The 18,633-nt window shown below is 32.1% G+C and overlaps 2 protein-coding genes and 2 pseudogenes across 2 annotated transcripts; 2 read left to right on the forward strand and 2 right to left on the reverse strand.

Annotated features, from left to right (window-relative positions):
- Positions 1-4,823: 4,823 nt before the first annotated feature.
- LOC124830431 (TCP family transcription factor) lies at positions 4,824-6,322 on the forward strand. The gene is made up of 3 exons (XM_047304133.2): positions 4,824-4,872; positions 5,000-5,087; positions 5,194-6,322. Exon 3 carries the CDS (start codon positions 5,195-5,197, stop codon positions 6,176-6,178), a length of 984 nt encoding a protein of 327 aa, XP_047160089.1. The 5' UTR covers positions 4,824-4,872; positions 5,000-5,087; position 5,194; the 3' UTR covers positions 6,179-6,322.
- A 3,479-nt stretch (positions 6,323-9,801) lies between these two features.
- On the forward strand, positions 9,802-12,280 carry LOC148194773 (peroxidase 66 pseudogene; annotated as a pseudogene).
- Positions 12,281-12,660: 380 nt separating this feature from the next.
- LOC148194774 (uncharacterized) lies at positions 12,661-15,703 on the reverse strand (annotated as a pseudogene).
- Positions 15,704-15,914: 211 nt separating this feature from the next.
- LOC124837265 (2-oxoglutarate (2OG) and Fe(II)-dependent oxygenase superfamily protein) lies at positions 15,915-17,695 on the reverse strand. The gene is made up of 4 exons (XM_088096742.1): positions 17,496-17,695; positions 17,026-17,273; positions 16,468-16,690; positions 15,915-16,323 (listed from the first exon to the last, which is right to left on the reverse strand). Exons 1-4 carry the CDS (start codon positions 17,640-17,642, stop codon positions 16,201-16,203), a joined length of 741 nt encoding a protein of 246 aa, XP_087952868.1. The 5' UTR covers positions 17,643-17,695; the 3' UTR covers positions 15,915-16,200.
- Positions 17,696-18,633: the final 938 nt, after the last annotated feature.

Genomic DNA, 18,633 nt, shown 5'->3' on the forward strand with positions numbered 1-18,633 from the left:
TGTTAACTTATAAATATAAGTGTACTGTAATTTTAAATTTTACATGAAATATTATTTTTAATATTTTAATATTTAGTGTATTTTGAGTTTATTAATGATGTTAATATTTAATTATTCACTTTTGGTTTTATATAATATTTTAAATTTTATCATTATCATGTGAAAGCTGTTTAAACATACTGAAAAGTTCATCAAAAAGTCTTTCTTTTACAATTTTTTATTTTGAATTTCAAATTCAAATTTTGTTACTGCATTTTTACCATGTAATTTCAAAGTTCAAATTTAAAATTCGTTACCATATATTTTAAATTGTTAGTTATTTTTTATCTTCTGAAGTTTAAAGAATTTATAATTTTCATATTTTAATAATACACTTATGTTATTGAAATTATTTTTAAATTATTATTTAAATTTACATAATTGGATTTAAATGAAACATTATTTGTAATGATTAATTATTTAGTTTATAATAATGTCATTATTCAATTATTTATTTATTATTTTATATCATTATTTAATTTATTATTATTATTATATTAATATTATAATGTTACTGTATGTATGTTATTATAGAATTTTATTATGTGGTATAATAAATTATTAATTTTTAAAAATTATTAAATTTCTGGAATTTTTCTTTTCTCAAATTTTGTTCCCAACTTAAATACAAACTCTTCTTATAGGTTAGAAAACAAATAATCCTGAGTGCTAACGTTGAGTTCCCCTTCCTGTTGCAATATTGAAAACTCCACTGGGCTTAGCTGGGCCAATAGATTCGGGCTTTCGTCCTGCAGCATAAATTGATCTAGGGTGTTGCTCCCTCCACCATCACCACCACTTCTCCTCCACCACTTCTCCCTCCACCTCTCCAACCTTCTCCAAAAAAATTTTAATTACAAAAATAACTTTTTTTTCTTTTAACTCTATTTATCTATTTTAAACTCAAACCCTATCTTTCTATCCATTTTTACTTTTCACTCAGCCCCATCTCCCAACTCTCCTTCTCTCTTTTCAAATTCTCACTTCCCCAAACTCCACCACATCCGTTTGTTTTAATTACAAAAATATTAATATAATAAAATTATATATTTCATATAATTAAACTAATAAATAATTTTTTATATAATTATAAAATTGTTAAAGAATACAAAAACCATATATAAAAAATATATATTATACAAAACATTAAAACAAAAAAGTAATTTTATATAACTGCAAAATACAAAAAAATATAAATATAAACTAATAACAATAAAGATCTTCAAAAATACATTATTAAAATACATCAAAATATATTCAAAAATAATACATCAAAACATAAATTACATTATTAAAATATCTCCAAAATTAATATAAAAAATAAACTAATAAAAATGAACGGAAAAATAAACATGTAACTTTAAACGGATGTCAACATCCGTTTAAGGCAAAAACGGATATCGACATCCGTTTTCCCTTAAACGGACGTTGACATCCGCTAAGGGATGCTCACATCCGTTTAAAGATTATACGTTTATTTTTTTAGGGTTTATTACGCACTTTCACGACGAATCCTTCAAGCACCACCACACACTGATCTTGGCACGGCTGATCAATTGCTTCCACCACCACTTGCAATCTCTCATTAAGCACACCAGCTAATGAAAGTTCACCACACTCTGAGATCACAATTCTATCACAGTTAAAGAATGAGAGGAAGAAGTGGAACATGAAAAGGAGGAAGAAGAACACAATGAAACAATGAAGGGACAAATGATAAAGAGGAAGAGTTGCCGCTACATACATGTAGAGGATTGGAGTGGGTAGAGGTTAAAAAGTATTAACCCTAAAATTTTACTAAAGGTAAAATAGGAATGTGAAAATAAAGAGAGGGGTAAAACAAGAATGGGTGGTGGAGGGAGCAAGGGGTGGTGGTGGAGAGAGCAACACCCATTGATCTATTCGGCCGTCACCTAACTTTGGCACCTAGATTTGACACAATTAAGTGCGATAAGTTTTTTCAATTAATATTTTCAAAACAATTCAAAATAAAAATATTAATCAAAATAAAAAAATTAATATAAAGCTCAAATGAAATTCAAAAATAAATTCGAATAAATAAGTTTATAATATTAATAATTTTTGTTAAATTAAGTGGGTTAGTGAGTCAACTCAACTTATAAAAAGTTGTTGTGAACCGAATTTTAAATGAACTAGATTGAAAATTGATCCATATACACAAATTTTATTTTCTTCAAACTCGATTCAATCCTAATATGTGATGACCGGATTGACCTATTTTGAGAACGCTAACCTCCAATTCATATTATTAGGTGCAATTGAATCTAAAATTTATCTTTTTTATTTATATTGGTTGTGAATTGTTTAATTGGTTAAGTAAATGTTGTTAAAAAAAATTCTTAATATTTATTTGGGTGTGCAAATTGACCCATCTAACCATGGAGTTTTGTTGGATAGATGAAAATTTAAGTTCGTTTCAAATGTACGCTTAATATCTTCGTTTCTCAAAGTAAGAAAATTATACTATTTTTTTCCTGATATTTAGTTTGAAATTTGTTTTTTATCTTCATTTTTATCTCTATGGATCAATGAGAATATTTGTCTCTATCCAAATATTTATGCAAAATATAAAAATAGAAACATAATTTTTTGAACATAAAAATATCAATGTTAATAGAAGAATATTCATTTTCATTTTTCTAACTACCAATAATAATTGAAAGCATTATATAATTATATAAATTACAAATGTGAAGGACAAACCCTCTCGTACCGTCAAGAACAATATAAGAAGAATCGAAAGTTGAATTCCATGGTTTCCGTGACAAGGAGAGGAGAGGGTTACGGAAAGATGTAAAACTCCAATGTTGTTAACTATGATGTCACTTTTTAAACAGTTAAATATTAAACATATTGATACTCATAATATAGAATATACATGAATATTACCTGACAACATTAAAATGAGTTCAAATAATACATAATGTATTACTCCATCCTCTTTGTCATTATGTAATTTTTTTATTTTAATAAATATATACTACAAGATTATTAATAATGATGTAAGTTTGATAAACTAATACTGCTTTAAAATTTTAACAAAATAAAAAATATATTAATTACTTTCTTTAATATATGTGATTATTTTAAAAATATTTTATAGTATAAACTAAATAAAACATATTCAAGTTTTTACTTAGGTATATTATACTCATTTTTATTTAGAAGAAAAAAAAATATTTCACATGGATTAAAGGAATCAATTAATTAAATTTTGACAGTCTCATAATTTTTTCTAAAAATAAATCTTTATGGTACAAAAGTATAAATTATAGTAAGTAACCAATCGTGAAAGAATGGTTAAAATGAATATATTTTACAAAACACTATTATTAAATAACGCAAAATTAATTATTTTTTATATTTACAAAAATGTGTATTTTCTTAGTAAATGGTACAAAAGTAGGCAAATTTTAATCAAAATATACAAGTGATATAATTATTTTACATTATTATATAATTTGTTTATAAAATTAGTTGACTTTTCATTACATTGAAATTCGTAATTAATATTCAGGAGTTTAATTGCTTAGGATTTAGATACGTTTATACGATAACCCATTAAAAAAATATACGGTTGGGTTTGGTTAAATCTATATTTTTATGTTAAATTCAATCCAAACTTCACTTTTGAGTAAGTTTGATTGAATCAGGTCAATTGCCTTATAATTCCAAAAACATTTATTTTTTGTATTAAAAGTTATTTTTAGAATCAGCTTTTAATTGTAAAATAATAGTATGTTTACACAAATTTATTTAAAATTTCAACTAAGTAAATAACCAAGTCATTCAAATCACTCGTATATAAATTATTAACTTTAATTTAATCATAAAAAATAAAACTTATATCAATAAAAAGAATACTCTTGACATTTATAATTTCAGGGTATAATTAAATATCATACATCTAAACTACACAAAAAAATATATTTTAATATGAATCTTTACATTATTCTAAAAATATCGATGGTAACTAAACACATTAATTATTCTCATTTAATTTTTAAAAAATCATTAATTGTTATTTGAAAAAACTCAGTAACTTTTTAACATCAATTTAATTGAAAAATAATGAAATCTTTACACAAATTAATTTAAGACTTCATCTAAGTAAATGACTGAAGTCCTTCAAACTAATTCAAGATATAAAAAACAAATACAATTTATCCATAACACAATTGTACAAATACATAAATAGTTGAGTCTCAAATCACTCCACTAAATTCATCACTCAATTCCTATATAAACTATTAATTTAGAATAAATTATCTTTAATTTAATCATAAATAAAATTCATATCAATTTGAATTAGATCAAGGTAGCATTAGTTAACCCAAAAAAATAAACATTTTTAATTTAAGACATTTATAATTTTAGGGTATAATTAATAATTAAATATTATACACACTGTCAAAAAAATATTTTAATATGAATCTTTACATTATTCTGAAAATATTGACGGTAACTAAACACATTGACATCGTTATTTAATTTTTAAAAAATCATTAATTGTTATTTTGAAAAGAAAAAAATCAGTAACTTTTTAATTACTCAGTAAAAAGAAGGAGACTTTTGATTTTTTTTTCTCTTTGAAACTTGCAAATTGTCATGAATTAGGGACAAAACTGCACTGGAACAGTAAAGTCACAGTAGAACGTAGACACTCTACGTGGCATCATCCGAATGTTTTACTTATAGCGAAGAGCGTATCTAGCCATTGATTCAATTTCACTGTGTAAATAAATACAGAAGAATACTGGGTCTGAGGGTCCCTCTTTCATCCGGATAAGTGGGGCTCTCACCTTTGTTAGGGTTTGTTCCTCTCTGTCTTCTATGTTGTCCCTGTCCCAATTTTATTCATTTTATACCAATTTTCATTCATAATTTTTAATTACCAAAATCCCTCTTCCAATTCTGAATTAGTCTCTAATCCTTGCAGCGCTAGAAAGCTTCAAACGCGGTCAACTTTCTTAAATTCTTTTGCTCTTCCCAGTTCATCTTCCCGCTGCAAAACCTGCAAAAAAACTGTAATTTTCTGTTGAAATTCTGAAATTTGAAGTATTTTTCCATGTTTCTCTTACGGGTTTCAGTCACATTTTTTTGGGTGTTTTTAAAAATTTGGAATTTCTTCAGGATGGAATCAAATCCCACCCATGACGGGGATGACACCTCGGAGAAGCTGTCACCGCCAATGGTGGACCAGCCGGAGTCGTCGTCACCCTCTCCGTCTTCCCCGCAGGCGCTACAAATGAAAGAAGAGGCCATGGACGCGGAGCAAGGCGTTGACATGTCCCTTCCCGTGAACGTTATTCCGATGCCTCTGACGGTGGCGAAGAGGCCCTCGAAGGACCGACACACGAAGGTGGAGGGGCGTGGCCGCAGAATCCGGATGCCGGCTACATGCGCCGCCAGGATCTTCCAGCTGACGCGCGAGCTGGGGCACAAGTCGGACGGAGAAACAATCCGATGGCTTCTGGAGCACGCTGAGCCCGCTATCATCGAGGCCACCGGAACCGGCACCGTTCCGGCGATCGCGGTGTCTGTCGGCGGTACTCTGAAGATTCCGACATCCTCGGCGGCGAGGCCCGACGGGGAAGACAACCCAAAGAAACGAAGGAGGAGAGCGTCAAACAGCGAATTCATCGACGTGAACGAAAACCACGTTTCGGTGTCTTCAGGACTCGCACCAATCGCTCAAACCGCATATGGCGGTGTTGCCAGTGGCGGTGGTGGTGGAGTAGTTCCACTTTGGAACGGTAACGGTTCAGGGCCTTTCTTCATGTTCCCAAACGCTTCAAACCCGCCTCAGTATTGGGCCATTCCCGCAACGGCGGCCCCATTTTTTAACGTACAGGCCCGGCCCATTTCGGGGTTTGTTTCTGCCTTACAGATGCACGAACAGGATAAGCACTCCTCAAATGGTGGTGCCTCGGATTCTGTGAACTCTTCGTCCACTGTGGGTTCTAGTATGAGCTCAGTGAGTGTTACTACCAGCGCCGCCGCTTCCTCCTCTTCCGCCGCCACAACCACTCAAATACTCAGGGATTTCTCTTTGGAAATTTATGACAAGAAAGAACTTCAATTTTTGGGTCAAGCGCCACCTTCTTCAAAGCCTTGAATGTCAGCAACAAAAACAAAACCATTAGATAGTATTTTTAGTTTTAGACCATTACTTTTTCAATTTTAGTTTTGTTATTTTGGATAATGGTTAGGATTTAATTATTTTTAATGAAAACCTTATAAGGCTGTTCATCTTGTTTTATTTTACTTTTTTAAAATGATTTATGTGAGATTTTTTAGGAAGATTAGGTACAAAAGAAACTAATATAAAAGATTATTTTTAATCCAAAAGTTAAGATAATAGGCTTACGTGACTTTTTATTTATATAATAGTCATAATTTTTATTTTTATCTAATTTGAGATTTTCAGTTCACATTAAACTCTTAATAATTTATTTTTCAAGTGTGAATTTTTTATTAAATACTTTTCTCTTAAATTTTAGGTTTTTTTATCTATTTTATATAATATTCGTCACTTATTTGATGAATTATCGATTTTGATGTTATTATAATTTTTTTTTATAAAAAGAGATATCAAAACATTAATTATTAATAAATTGTAAACATCGATTTTGATGCTAATGTAATTTTTTTTATAAAAAGAGATAGCAAAAAATTAATTATTAATAAAACGTAAACAAACCTATGTAAGAATGAAGAATCAATATACGACTTTGAATAATTTATGGTCCTTTTATTTATGTATTGATCATCTCGTATTTTTCATTTTTATATAATGTCCTATTTTCATATTACCTCGAAGAGTGTACTTTGGGAATTTCAAGCAATGGAAGTGGGGTAGGGTGTGTCTGACCCGTGCGATGGCACGTGGGAGGTGGGGGAGGGAGTGGGATGGATGAGGCTGAGTGAGTCTGAATGGTGTTTGTCACGTCACGTGAGGTTATGCACGTGTTATACGGTGGGGGCCCATTGCTAAAAAGGTTGGTGGGAAAATGCGGGTGTCCGTGGCGCGTGCTGAGTGGTTGAAGTTGGGCCACGATATTTGGGCATGTGATTCCTGGGTATAGGCACGTGTCCCTATGATTTTGTGGGGCCCGCTCGTTGTTGGAACCAGTCTGGCCCTCTCTACACGTGTCGATTGTGGGCACTGTACGTGGCTGGTCCACACGTGGACGCGTGTTACACTTCCTCTATGCTTTTAGACAACATCATTTTACACACTCACGATAAAACTTAGAAAAAACACCTAACAAATTTTTGTTTTAATAATCATTGCTTTTTATCTTCACTTTCAAAGAAACTATTCCATATCTGTATTTTTAATTCCTATTCTTATACATCGTTATGATAAACATATATATTTATATGTATATATACACACACGTATAAGAGCTTTTGTTTTAATTAAGATTTATTCGGTTTAGCCATGAGTTGTTATAAATATTTTACATAAATTCAATTTATAAGAAATTGAGATAAGAATGTAAAATAAGATTGAGTGATAAATGTGATATAAGTTCGGTTATATTTTACGATTTTCAGTCTCAGTGTGAGCTGTTTTTTAGTTCTTAAAGTCAATTTGAAAGAGTTAGTCAACTAAATGGACTCGTCAACTAAAACACTCCAAACACAAGTTGGATTATCCTATATAATAAAAATCAAAACATCTTTAAAAACGATGTTTATTAAAAGTAGTTATCAGTGAACATATTATTTTAATATATATTCTACACTTATAAGTTATTTAAAATTGAATAGAATTTTAATTTGAAAATAATTTATATTAATAAATTTCATATTAAAATGATATTTTTATTTATATATAACTCTTTTCTAAAAAAACTCACTAGATATATTATTAATAAGAGAGATACACCATCTTAAATCTATTTTTCGGACGTTTTAAATCGATTTTTTTTAATAAGAGAGATATATTATTTTAATTGTTTCGGACGTTTTAAAAACTAAATCTATTTTTTCAATTATAACACTCAAACTATGTCATTAAAAATATGATTAAATTAAGTTTAAAGTTCTGCTAAATAATTAATATAAATTTTAATAATTAGACATTATATTAATTCTTAAAATATTGTCCAACATGCTGGGATAAAGTTTTTAAACTAAATATAATTTATATATCTTACCAGAATCAGGTGCTGTTGTATACAGTGGCTGAACCTTGTTCCCCTTGAGAGAACTTTGATCCCAGTTGTTTTTAATATATGTACATTAATAAATATATAAAAATAATTTATTTTAATTTTAATATATTTTATGTATTTGATATTTTCAAAATTTTTACACATTAATTTTGACACCCTTAAAATATTTTTTTAAGATCCGTTTTATATGAGTGTGTTTATGTTTAACAGAGATTACGTTTCTTTCTTCCAAACAAGTTACATTGAACAGTTTCTTAAAGTTCAATTTCATTAACTAGACATTTGTTTGGTTGAATTCATGAATTTGAAATTTTGGCTCTCACAAATATATCTTCATTTCAATTAGCGTCATATTAAAACTTCTTAAAATGATAAAATTAAGTATTAAAAGAAAAAAAAATTATCAAATAGTGGAGTTCTTCTATAGTGTTGTATGGTCATACCTGTTACCTGTTATCAATACAGAATGTAACGTGGCAAACGCTCACAGAATACGGTTTCAAGTAACATTCTTCACATAACTTAAAAACAAAATTTAATATATTAAAGACAATGGGTATTTAAGAAAAATGTTAAAGGTAATAAATAGTTCAACACGTGAATGTCTTATTGGACCTATTAGTTTAAGTTGTTTTTTCCTCTTGGAAATAAGTGCCCTTGTTATTTTTAAGTGTTTGTTTAATTTTTTCATTCTAAAACTAATCAGTTTGTTTTTTTAATGTTCAAATTTCTATCCGTTTCTTAAAATTAAATATTTCAAAATGACTTATAAATAACTGTTGTTGAGATCTTCAGTGTTACTAAACTTATTATGACTCAACTCCTGATTCAACCATTGACTGAACGGTCAAACCAGTTGTAATTGTGCTGGGTGCAATTGCTGTTACTTTTTAAGCATTAAATTCAATAGACATCAAAATGTAGAATGAGGATTTTGCAGTATCAAATATTTTTTGAAAACATTGATACACAAATATCACCACTCTGGATTGATCGTTTAGCTTTAACCTGTCTCATCAGTTTCCAAGCTTTATAATTACATAAAAGGCTACCTGTGCTGGTAAATTAGCCAGTTTGCTGTCTGGTTCCATAACCGATTTGATTTTTATAACATTGAACGAATAACCAAAAAAGTAACATGAATGTTTGAAGTTTGAACAACATTCCATTTTTTTTTTCAAAATCACTCTTTTCTACCCATTAAATTCCTTATTTAATTCTTTTTTGAAGAAATAAAAAATGTAATAAATTTTATTGATTTTACTGAAATGCTTTCAATGTTTATTTTAAAATGTCATTTAAAATTTTTAATTTTTTCTTGATTCTAATAAAATATTTATAATTTTTTAATTTCTACATTATAATAAACAGATATATGTAACTAAGAAATTAAATAAAAACATCATTATAAAAGATAAAAAATAATTAATATTATTTGAACTTCTAAAATAACAATTAAATAGAAAATTTAACATAATACTGAACTTAAAAATACTTTAAAATGTCTCAAGGTAGAAATTATAAACGAAAACTTCGGGGCACAATGCGGGCAATTTGTGACTGCAGAATTACGCACTTCTTTCATAAACTTTACAAAATTACTATACCAACCCGAGAGTCATAAACCAACAGAACAACTTATGAAGTAAGATGTAACCTAACCAGGATGTTTGTCGAAAATATTATCTTAATTACAAGGAATGAAACCTAAGAAGCCTTACTCACTAAACAATTAAGTAGGATAGAAACCTTGTGTTTGTACTTCTGTTAACAACAGAAGATGTGCGTAGGTTGTTTGATAAAGCAGAACAGAAGACAGGTCAAAATTTGTACTTCTAGGCTAATATTCTAACTTTTGAAGTATAGTGAATCACACTTAAGCATCTTTTTGGTAAATCGTACAGTTCCATGATATAAATTTCGCAATGCATCTTTCATGAAGTTCTCATCCAAGCCTCATTTTCAAAATACAAAAATTCTGATCTATCACATGGCCCTTCTGCCAGCAAAAAACATCTTTCCAATCATTTTCCTCCTTTTGACAACATTTTCTATATCCAAAGCTGAACATGCTCATTACTACGACCAAACCTGTCCATAATTGGAAAAAAATAATTTCAGAGACTGCTCTCAAAGCTTCCAACCATGATCCAAAAGTTCCAGCTCGTATCTTGAGAATGTTCTTCCATGATGGTTTCAGGAGGCCCGTATTGGAATGTACTAAAAGGAAGGAAAGATGGATGAGTATCAAAGGCATCTGATACTATCTACTTACCTGCTCCAAACTTCAATGTGAGCCAACTAATTCAGAGTTTTGCCAAGAGAGGTTTGATAGTTAAAGGCTTGGAAACTTTATCGAGAGGTCACACTTTAGGCTTTTCACATTGTTCTTCCTTTGAAGCATTTCTTCGTAATTTTAGTTCATTACACGACACAGATCCAAGTATGAACGCTGAGTTTGCTTTAGACCTAAGAAAGAAGTGTCCAAAACCAAACCGCAACCACAATGCAGGGACAGTTCCTGGACTCAACAACATTAGTGTTTGACAATGACTACTACAAACAACTGTTGGCTGTAAAAGGTGTGTTTTTTTCGGATCAATCACTTGTTGGTGATCACATGACTAAATGGTTTGTTGAAGCATTTGCGAAAGATCAGGGCTTGATCTTCAAAGAGTTCACAACTTCAATGTTGAAACTTGGAAATCTAAGAGGCTCTAGAAACGGAGAAGAGTTAATTGCAGGATGGCAAACTGAGAGAGACAGTGAACAGAAACCAATTTGCCCTGGTTTTTGTTTTCTTTCCCACCGCTTTAGTTAATTACAGTTTACAGTCTCATCACAAAGATCTTGTTACAAATGTTGAAATAAAATCGTTTGTGCTCAAGACAATGTACAATGTATACTGTTAAACTTCAGAAATGTGTAGGCAAAATTGTGTCATGCTGTAGAATTCTCACACACACACACACACACATATATATATATTGTTTCATACATACTGATATTCTGCCCTATAAATTAGTTAAACTGCCACATATACACTTATTCTACTGTTGGGTATCCTAATAAAAGAGAATAACAGTTACAATAAAAAATCAGAATTACAATTACATAGACTTTGCTGACTTTAAATGTCCAACTGGTTTTGATGACCAGATATTTTGTCAATTAATGCTGATTTCAATGACCAACATATTACCTCGTTAATTCCTTTGACACCTCCCTCAAATTATGCTCGTAAGTCTACCAGCATCAATTTGCCAACTAAGAAATTATGACGTTATCGTGTCAATGATTTGGTGAATATGTCTGCAATCTGAATAGAGGTTGAGACATGAGGAAGAGTGATAATTATGCAATCATAGGCTTATTTTACATTAACTTCCATGGGGTGTCAACAACGGTTGAATTGGTGAGGCTTGCTAGCTCAATCAGATCTTGAATATATTTGTGTTGATTTACAAATATGCCTGTAGGTTCATAATGCACCTCTAAACCCAAGAAGTAATTGAGTCGGCCAAGTTCTTTCATGTGAAAAGTTGAATCCAGCAATTGTTTAATTCTAGAAACAGCCTCTTCATTAGAACAAGTCACCACAATGTCATCCACATAAACAAGTAGTACAACAATTCCTGTAGAAGCCCTCTGTAGGACAAGGAATGGATCATATTGACTGTGTGAATGAAAAACCTAGTGTGGATCTAAACTTTTCAAACCATACACTCAGTGTCAGTTCCAAACCATATAAAGAACGTTTTAGTCTACAAACATATTAAGTGGTGTGGGCACACCGGTAGGAAGTTTGATGTAAACTTTCCTCCTTGAGGTCTCCATGGAGAAATGAGTTTTTGACATCCATTTGATGTAAAGGCCAAGGTTGAGATGCTGCGAGGGCTAGAATTGTGCGCACAGTGGTCATCTTGGCTACTGATGCGAAAGTCTCATCATAGTGAAGTCCATATTCTTGCTTGCTCCTAGCACAACCAACCGGGCTTTGTGACAATCGATTAATCCATCCGAACGGAGTTTAATTGAAAACACAAACTTGTTGTCGAAGGTTTAATAGATGGGGGACATGGGATGGCACAAAATTCCATGTCTGATTTTCTTCTAGTGCTAAGAGTTCTGCTTCAATAACCTTCTGCCAACATTCATGCTCCATTGCCTGAGATGAAGGAATAGAAACAGATGACAAAGTTGTTGTCAAGGATAAGGGAGAGGTGAAACCATACTTTTTAGGAGGTTTACGAACGCGAAGACTGCGTAGAGGTGCTAACTCTGCTGCTGGTACTGGATCATCTGCCAGGGGATGATCTTGAGGGGACCCAGGAGGTTGTGATGGCTGATTTTGAGTGGCATTACTTTGGTACACCAAGAGATTTCTTTCTGCAGAAGAATTAGGAAACAGTGGCATAACAGAAATTGGGAAAAAAGGAGAGTCATGGGGAGCTGCAAAATAATATTTATTTTCTTGGAAGATGACATTTCTAGAGACTCAAATCCGATTAAGATTGAGATCATAACACAACCTTTTTGAGTGAGAAGAGTATCCAAGAAAAAACACATTCAACATATTGGATAGTGAGTTTAGTACGTTCTTGTGGAGGAAGACGGACATAACACACAACCAAAGGTACAAAGAGTGGAATAATCAGGTGGGTGGCCAAATAGCCTAGTGAAAGGAGAATCATTGTTTAATGATGGAGATGGCAAGCGGTTCATTGGGTGAATAACAATGGATAGAGCTTCATAACAAAACTTTGATGGCACCAAATATTCCAACAAAAGAGTACGGACAACATCTAGTAAATGACGGTTTTTTCTTTCGGCCACCCCATTGTGTTGAGGAGTTGAAGGGCATGATCATTGAGATACGATACCATTACTTTGCAAGAATTCCTGAAATAAGTTAGACGTGTACTCCCCCATTATCAGATGGAAGAATTTTGATTTTTGAAGAAAATTGGGTCTGGACATAAGCATGAAAAAAATTGATTGCAAAGAATACTTCATTTTTAGACGGCAATAAATGGACTCATGTGAAACGACTATAATCGTCAATAAATATGAAAAAGTATTTGTAATTTGCATGAGATGTAACAGGTGCTACCCCCATAAATCATTGTGGATCATATCAAAAGGTTGTCCTACATTTGATTTATGTGTTGGAAAAGGTAAAATTTTACTTCTTCAAGGTTTACAAGGAATGCAATCAAATTGAACAACATGAAGGGGTGGAGAATCTTTATTGCCAAGAAAACCAGATTTAAGCATGTCACGAAGTACATTTGAATTTGGATGTCCAAGACGCTTATGACACAATTGGTAATCAACATTAGCAGAATTACAAGAAATGAAAGGCAAGCAAATATTTGGAGAGAAAGATAAATTAAGTGGAAAAATGCGTCCAACTTTAGGCCCCATCGCAATCGTCTTCCCTGATCGTTGATCCTACATAAGACAACCATATTTTGAGAATTCGACACGACAATTATTGTCAACTAATTGGCCAACATAAATGAGATTAGTAGTGAGGCCAAGAGAGACAAAGACATCAGTTAGAGATGATGAAATATCACCAATATTTGTTATAGGCAAATGATTTCCATCAGCGGTATGAACCTTGATATTCCAAAATATCTGGTGGTATTAGTACGGAGTTGTGGATTGTTGGTCATATGGTTGGACACACCAAAATCAAAGTACCAAGATGAAGATATGGAATAGTGTTTATCTAAGAGTCCCAAAGCTGAAAATGTAGAAATGATCATTTGTTGAACCATTTTAGGAGTCAAGGTTTGAGGAGAGGCAGGAGTTGTTTGTTGAACAGAAGATGTGTTTACAGAATTACTTAGATCAGAAGAACCAACAGAGGTAATGAAAGTTGTTGCAGATTTCTTTGGCGGCCTCGTTGGACAATCTTTAAGAATGTGCCCATCTTTTTTGCAGTAATTACAAAATTTGTGGAGACAGTTTGAAGCATAATGTCCAAATCTTTTGCAATAGAAACATTGGACAATACTCAAGTCACGACCTCTTGGCTTTCCTTGTACTGCATATGCCACGATAACTGTTGTGGATTTTTGTTGTTCCATGGTTGATTTTGGAGAAGGCGTTGTTATTCACGAAGCAAATCATTAAGGCATACAGGTACAGGGTCTCTATTCATGAGATTGGACCTAACACCTCAAAATCAGATCTCAATTTCATAAGAAATTGATCTCTTTTAGTGGTTTCATGAACTAATTGAACTGAGCAAAGACCTTTAGAAGACCGATTTTCATAAACGATATCAATGTATTCAGACCAAAGATTCATGAATCGAGAATAAAATTCCGAGATGGACAAACTATCCTGTAATTGCAATGTCATGCTCGAGTTGGAATATTCGGGCAGTGTTGTTCTGATGGAAGTTTTCTTCAGGTAGGCCCAAATGCTAGCTGCAGTCTTGAAGGGCCAAAGATTGAGGACAATGTTGGGATCAACAGAACCTATGTTCCATGCCATGACTTGAGCATCTTGTACCTCCCATTTGGCATGGCCATCCTTCTGTGTATCTTTGTTAGGAGCAGACTTGCTGCCATCAACATGACCCCAAAGATTTTTGCCTTTGACAAATATCTCGAATTGGAATGCCCAAGCTGAGTAGTTCTTGCCATTAAGGCGAATCAATAAAACTTCATACTTTCCAGAAGACATGATTCAGAACTAAATCTGGACTAGGAATGAAGCCAAAAAAAAGTTGAAAGAACTAGGTCTGAATAAGACAAAAGGACAAGATAAGCTGAGAAAAAAAACTAGGGTTGTGAAAACTTTGACAAGTTTAGGCTAGGATCGTAGCCTGGCTGATACCATGTTAAACTTCAGAAATGTGTAGGAAAAATTGTGTGTTCTCCTGCAAGAGAATTCTCATATATATATATTGTTTTATACAGACTGATATTCTGCCCTATAAATTAGTTAAACTGTCACATATACATTTATTCTACAGTTGGGTATCCTAATAAAAGAGAATAACAGTTACAATACAAAATTACAATTACAATGGCATAGAATTTGCTAACTTTAAATGTCCAGCTGGTTTTGCTGACCATACTTTTTGCCAATTAATGCTGGTTTTAATGACCAGCAGATTTCCTCATTAATTCCTTTGCATATACCCCGTCTCTTTCATTCTATGATAACTTAAGACCAACAATGTCCAGACTTTTAACCCCGAAACTAGAAGGATATGCAATAAGCACACAATATGTGAATTTCAAATAGTAATTAACACTGTGAGAAATACTACTTGGGCTCAGTTTGCTGATGTCCTACACTAAAAAAGTCTGATTATTAAATATATGCAACCGTTTAAATTTGTAAAGGATTTTCATTGGAAAAATGTGCTGCTCATGATGATGTGTAAATAACATAAAAGCGTGCTATACTAAAGAGAACACAAGGCAAATAGATAACGAGTTTTTCAAATTTCACCTAAACATCTCATAGGAAAGTCAACGAACTTTTCATCCATGCCCATTAAAGAAACCGTGTTTTTGATGGATCAATCAACGGATCCCACAGACATTATACTGCAAATAGATATACAGAAATTAAGAAATATTGTCATAATTCTTCAATGGGTATAGAAGATAATACTTCTCCCCAAAATTCAACTTCAAGTATCGAAAAAAATTATTCATTAGTCAAGCTTTATATTACAGTACCAGGCTCCATAATTGGTTTAATTAACCTGATTTTCACTACTATACGAGTTTTTCAAAATAACTTCCCTAATCTGTTCACACGTAAAGGTACATTATCTACTGCATAAACTTCCACACTGAACATATTACCGACACTGAAAATCAAGATAACACAACAATGTCTTGAGCAATAGGCTAACCAAAAAAAAAACCCTCAGGAGATGAAAATACCAGATTATTTGGTACTATTCTTGAACCATTCTTCAAGCAAATACTACATCTGAACGAAAGACATACTTGATACCCTTGGTAACATTTCTGGCTTCATGCAACAAACATTTATCTCCGTGAAGGTGAAGAAGTGCTGTCCCTTCAATAGGAGACACCTGTGAAATTAATATTGTATTCTATCACCCAAAGCATATAGTCATATTCCAAAATTTGCATGAAACATAGATTCAAACTCACTTGAAGTAGAAAAAAATATACCTACCAAACCATATTTCACTAAAAGAAAATCAATAATTTACCTCAGCCACAATCTTATTTCTTGAACCATAAAAGACGGTTTCTCCTCCTCCTAAAGGATCAACAGATGGAACTGAGGAATTTCCGGAGTCATTTTTGGGCTTTGATTTAAGTTCACCAGGCCCACCGCTCAAATACACTAGAAGAGTATAATAAGTGCGTTTTCCATCTCCAAGATTAACACTTTCGTCAATGTGCCGTCCAAACCGCTGGCCAGTCTTGTACCTGAAAGTACAGAAGTCCAAGGTGATGCATTTAAATTATCAACAGGTTTCTCGTAACCAAACTTAAAGAGACCGGTGGTCCAATTCTAGGACAGCAAATATGAAAGGGAAACGTTCGAAAACCAATGTGTCTTTTGGGAGGTGTTTTTAAGGTGTGTATACGATGCTAAAGATAAAAAGGAATTGCAGGACAGAGGTAACTAAGCATGGTGTCAAATGTAGTATCAATTTTTAGCAATCCTAATTGAAAATACAATGGCCCAAGAAGAACTTTAGCAAACTGAGTATTTTTAATAAGTTATCCACAAGAAACCTTTGCCACAGAAATAAACAAACCTATAGAATCTAATATTTGGATTCAGGCCTACAGCAACCTTTCCACGAATTTTTATATCAGATAATAGTTTGCTAAGTCCAGACTCCCAAATAGTATCTGCAAGGATAGGATCATCCACCGAGATTCGATCATTATCTCTGTAAGCTTCACCATAAGTAGGACCTAGACTCCCTTGATGAGCAAAACCAATTAACTCGGCATTTTTAACGAATGCCTTCGATTCAGCAGAGGAGAAAAAATTTTGGACCTAAACCCAAATAAAATAAAAATTATTTAGAAAACAATAAGCACGTGGATACTTTTAGCAGACACTGTGGAACTGTTCAATTTTCTTTGAAAGATTAAAATTTCAACTGAATTTGAAGCAAACAAAAAAAATATCAATGTACAGGGAAACAATCTAAGTCCTGTATCAAATTAGACCCCAACAAAGAAAGAATTGAACGGATAAAGAAGATAGAATTGTAACCGTGAAGAGATCGAAATCTCGGAGTCGGGTAATCTGAAGATTCTTTTTGGGTTTGATGAGAGGCCATTTTGCCGCAGGTTTCTTGGGAGTTATATCCTCTGCGTCTCCCATTTTCCTCTTCCTCGTTGGTGTTGGCCCCTCCGACATCGCCACCAACGTTCTTTATTTGTTCAATTTATGTTTGAGTGTTCGGCCCAATTTCTGTTAAGTACATACGGTTTTTCTCTCTACAACCCCTAATTCTTTTCTCCCACACTATCATTTGTTTGCTATCATTTTTATGCGCAACTTATAAGTTGGTAGCATTTTTATACTAACAGATGACAGAAGGTAGTATGTGCTAAAATACTTTAAAGGTTTAATAGCCAATTTAGTCCCCACTTTGGTTGAAAAATCTCAATTTAGTCCCTCGTTATAAAAGTGTTTTACATTAGTCCTAACTTTTAAAATAGTGGGTCAGATTGGTCCCTTTCGTTAAATATAAGTTAACGAAATTAATGGATGATGATGTGACACAGCTTAAAGCTGATGTGTTAGATTGGTCCCTCGTTAGCTTTAAGTTGTGTCACATCATCATCCATTAATTTTATTAACTTATATTTAACAGAAAGGACGACCCACTATTTTAAAAGTTAGGACTAATTCAAAACACTTTTATAACGAGGGACTAAATTGAGATTTTTCAACCAAAGTGAGGACTAAATTGGCTATTAAACCTACTTTAAACTAATTTATTTTAAAAAATAAATATTGTATTACAATATAAAGCTTAAAAAGTTTGGATGTTCAAGTTATCACATGCCATATAGTAATGTCAAAATGAGTTATAACTTACAAGTCAACTCGGCTCACTATGGATTTTCAATCCGGTTCACTTAGAACCCAGTTCATCCGAGTTGAATCCATGATAAAATGAATTGATTCACCAGTCCACCTAATTTAATTTAATTATTTATTACTTTTTGTTTTAATATTATTAGTTAGCATTTTTTTATTATATTGTAGATAGAGATAGAAAAAAAGATGTTTCAAGAGAGAAAATATTATATATTTATCTATTCAAGACTATAATATTATAAATGAACAAATGATACAAAAATTATAAATATTAAAAACTTATTTGTTCGTCTTTTATGCC

This window comes from Vigna umbellata, chromosome 8 (assembly GCF_029865625.1).
Source record: "Vigna umbellata cultivar VRB3 chromosome 8, Vumbellata_1.0, whole genome shotgun sequence".
NCBI lineage: Eukaryota > Viridiplantae > Streptophyta > Magnoliopsida > Fabales > Fabaceae > Vigna > Vigna umbellata.

Excerpts from the sequence above, each read along its gene's own strand:
- LOC124837265 (XM_088096742.1), bottom strand. The coding sequence starts at position 17,642 with ATGTCGGAGGGGCCAACACCAACGAGGAAGAGGAAAATGGGAGACGCA. Across the intron at positions 17,274-17,495 it reads GAGATTTCGATCTCTTCACG|GTCCAAAATTTTTTCTCCTC; the intron begins GTTACAATTCTA and ends ATTTGGGTTTAG. Across the intron at positions 16,324-16,467 it reads GAAATAAGATTGTGGCTGAG|GTGTCTCCTATTGAAGGGAC; the intron begins GTAAATTATTGA and ends TTAATTTCACAG.
- LOC124830431 (XM_047304133.2), top strand. The coding sequence starts at position 5,195 with ATGGAATCAAATCCCACCCATGACGGGGATGACACCTCGGAGAAGCTG.